This window comes from Paracoccidioides brasiliensis (assembly GCF_000150735.1).
Source record: "Paracoccidioides brasiliensis Pb18 unplaced genomic scaffold supercont2.24, whole genome shotgun sequence".
Taxonomy (NCBI): Eukaryota; Fungi; Ascomycota; class Eurotiomycetes; order Onygenales; family Ajellomycetaceae; genus Paracoccidioides; species Paracoccidioides brasiliensis.
In genome coordinates this window covers 32,184-35,797 of record NW_011371381.1, presented here as the reverse complement: position 1 = coordinate 35,797, position 3,614 = coordinate 32,184, and the positions used below count along the sequence as shown (strand labels likewise).

The 3,614-nt window shown below is 26.5% G+C and overlaps 1 protein-coding gene across 1 annotated transcript; it reads left to right on the top strand.

The window, feature by feature from the left end:
• Nucleotides 1–2,646: 2,646 nt before the first annotated feature.
• On the top strand, nucleotides 2,647–3,198 carry PADG_08615 (uncharacterized protein; the record flags this gene model as incomplete). The annotated part of the gene is made up of 2 exons (XM_010765618.1): nucleotides 2,647–2,948; nucleotides 3,036–3,198. 2 exons carry the CDS (start codon nucleotides 2,647–2,649, stop codon nucleotides 3,196–3,198), a joined length of 465 nt encoding a protein of 154 aa, XP_010763920.1.
• Between the last annotated feature and the right edge of the window lie 416 nt (nucleotides 3,199–3,614).

Below are 3,614 nucleotides of genomic sequence, written 5' to 3'. Positions count from 1 at the left end.
ATATACTATAACTATCTTTTCATTATTATATCCTGACCAAAAAAATAGAAAAAAAGTTTTAATATTATTCTAAAGAGTAAATATAAACTATATAGAAAGAGATTTTCTATATTTACTAACTACTATATAAAAAATTTTTAAATTTGATAATAGAAAAAAAATATCAAAATTTTTTTAAATTATAGTAATTTATATAATTATATAAACTGAATTATAAAAATTTTATTAAGTATAATTACTTGATAACTTTATTATTTTATATGATATTTATATATATTAATTAATTGATTAGTTCTTATCAATAAAAAATGAATTATTTTATAAATTATAGCTCAATTCATATATTTTTATTTAAACTTTTATTATATTAATAGTTATTAAATGATTTTAATTTTAATTTTATAAAAATATTATCTGATTGTAAAAAATAATTATATTTTATAAAAAATATAAATAAAATATCTCTTTACTATTAGTTGTTATTATTATTATTATTCTTTATTTAATATATATTCTGTTAGTAATTATAATATTTATTTAATTAAATTATAATATAACTATTTTATTAATTTAATTAATAAATAATAATTAAATTATATAGTTAAAAATTTATATTTTAAAATAATATAATATTTAATAAATTTTTAATAAAAAATATATTTATAGTTTTAGTTTTAATTCAATTTCTTTTTTAACTTAAATAAAATAAATAATAAATTAAATTAAATTAAATTAAATTAATATAAAAAAAATCTAAATAAAAGTTTTATAAAAAATATATTTTTAATTTTTATAAATTAAATACTAAAATTCATTTAATATTAAATTCTATTCTCTAAAAATAATTTATATATTTTTTATAAACTTAATTAAAAACTTTTTTTCTAATTCAATATATATTAAATAAAAAAATTATATTTAATTGATTAGTTAAATATTATTCTATTAATTTTTTTATTGCATTATTTAATAAGCAATTCTTTAGTATATAATTTGAATTTTTAACTATATTATAGAAATCATATCTATTAAAGTTCAAAAAATTTAAAAATATTTTTATATATAATTTCAAATAGTCATATTCAAGTTATAATTATATTATAATGAAAAATATTTTATTTTTACACTTTATTAATATAGATTTTCACTTTAATTTTATTTTACATTTTATATATATGGTGCTTTTTTTTAAATTTTTATTTATTTATTAAAATATAATTCTTTAATCTTTCTTTAAATATATAATTAGAATATAATTCTTTAAGTTATTTTTTAATTTTTAGTTTTAATTTTTACTATTAAATTTTTTTTCTTAATTTCTAAAATATCTATATAAGTAAATATTTAATATAAATAAATTTGAATATTTTTATTCTTAATTTTAATTCTTTTCACTATAAATTAATTTAAAATTTATTTAATTACTTCAAATTTCATATTTTTAAAGTCTTTTCAATATTGTTTAACTATTTAAAAATATTTAAATATTATCAATATTTACTTTTTAAGAGATTATTTTATAAGCTATTTTAAATGCCTTCTGAATTATAAGTAATTTAATATTATAAACTTTATATTTTTTTTTTAGATTTTATAAAAACATCTTATATTCTGAATTTAATTTAAAATATTTAACTGCTATATCAGCTCTTAACTGTTTTTATTTACTTTTTAAATTATTTAAGTATATCAGTAATGAGTTTTTTTATTTATCTGTATAAGTTTTCAGATATATACAGTTTTTCCCTCTTCTTTTGATAGTTTATTCATAGTGATATCTATTAATGAATTTAGATTTTTCTTTTAAAATTAAAGATTATTGTGATTTATATTTTCTATATTTATACTTCATAGTTGATCTTTAATCACATCATATATTCTATATAACTGAGAAAATAATATCTTATTTCAGTTGCAGATATGTTTTAAAGTACTTGAAAAGTAGTTGACAAATAAATACTATAGATGATTATAAAAAGAAACTATTTTGATAATGTTTTTACCATCTGACCTCTCTTTATACATGCATCCTTGATTTGAATGTGTAGTCACGTGTGGAGGTCAGCCAAGCCTTTTAGCGAAGTCGTTCGATCTGTATGCTCTCTCTGATATGAATGTGCAGTCAGGTTGGGGAAGGTCAGACTAGCCATTTAGCGAGGTCGACTGATCTGTATGCTCTGCCTGCTTTGGGCCAGGTGCCTCACTTTGCTTACTTCATCCAGCTGAGTGGTAACTAAAGTTGAACTTGTACCGATCATACCCTTTCACCTTCGACTCGATATATCTCTGAAAACAATCTCGGTGCCTGTTGGACACTCTTGTATCGCTCTCTATCCACCTCCAACCACTTATCCCGTCCTTTGGCCTTCTTGTTAGAGCAAATTTGTTTCTTGACTTCTTACCGGCTCAGCTCCATATTCCCTACTAACGTAAACATGGATAGAATCAAGGAGGTCAGTTCCTCCTCCACTACAGCGGGGTAGCCATGGGTCTTACCAGAGCTTCCCTTTGCTTTTGTTTACGACAAATATGCCACTAATTTACCCGCTGGTGTACCCAATTTATGTGCTATTTATTTATCAGTATGTTTCATTTTTGCAATAGTATGGTACTGATGCTACATATTGTTTTCTTTACATCTAGAAAATGAACACCCTACGCCTTGAAGCCGACGAGGCCCAGGCCAAGGTCCAGGAGCTGCAGATCAAAGTGAAGAGTCTCGAACAGGAAAACCTGGCAAAGGAGCAGGAAATCAAATCACTCTCCCACCGCAACCAGCTGCTAGAGGCCGATGTCGAGAAACTTGAGTGTGATCTGAAGGAAGCCAAGTCTGCCGCCTCTGAGAACGCTCAACACGGTACGCAGAACGAGTCCCTGCAAAGGCGTGTGCAGCTTCTCGAGGAAGAGGCTGAGGAAACTGATAAGACTCTGCGTGAAACAAATGAGAAGTATGTTCCTTTTTATCTGTCTCTTTGTCCTTTCTTACATTTATATTAGTCATTATAAACACCCTTTTTCTAACCACTCTGCCATAGGCTCCGCCAAACTGACGTCAAAGCTGGACACTATGAGCGGAAGGTCCAGGCACTTGAGACTTCCCGGGACCAATGGGAGACCAAGTACGAGGAGATGGCCAAGAAATACGCCGATTTGCAGAGAGAACTGCAGGAGCTGGAGACGTCAATGGGCAACGTGTAAGGGTGGCAATAAGGTTGTCTTCATAACTATTATTGCCAACAAGAGTATTTTCTTTTCCCTGTCCTGTGCATTGTTGTACGTGTTTGAGAGATTATGAGATCTCCTCCGTCCTTGGTGCCAGCGATATTATCCATTTGCCATCCCCCCCGCCTTAAAATGTTAAACAACCACCAAATACATAGCTCCGCTGGGGGAGCCGTTGCCCTGCCACTTTTTGCGTGTGTCTGTCCGGCTGAGTGTTTGCCTCTGGCCCATTTTTTATTATTCCCCCGTATTCCAGTCATTATTATTATTATTATTATTATTATTAATTTGACTGGTACATAGAGCTTTTGATGAGATTGAATTGTTGCTCCATTGAACACACATACATCCATCAACTTGCCAACCAAAGCTGTCAAGTCGATCAAACCCAT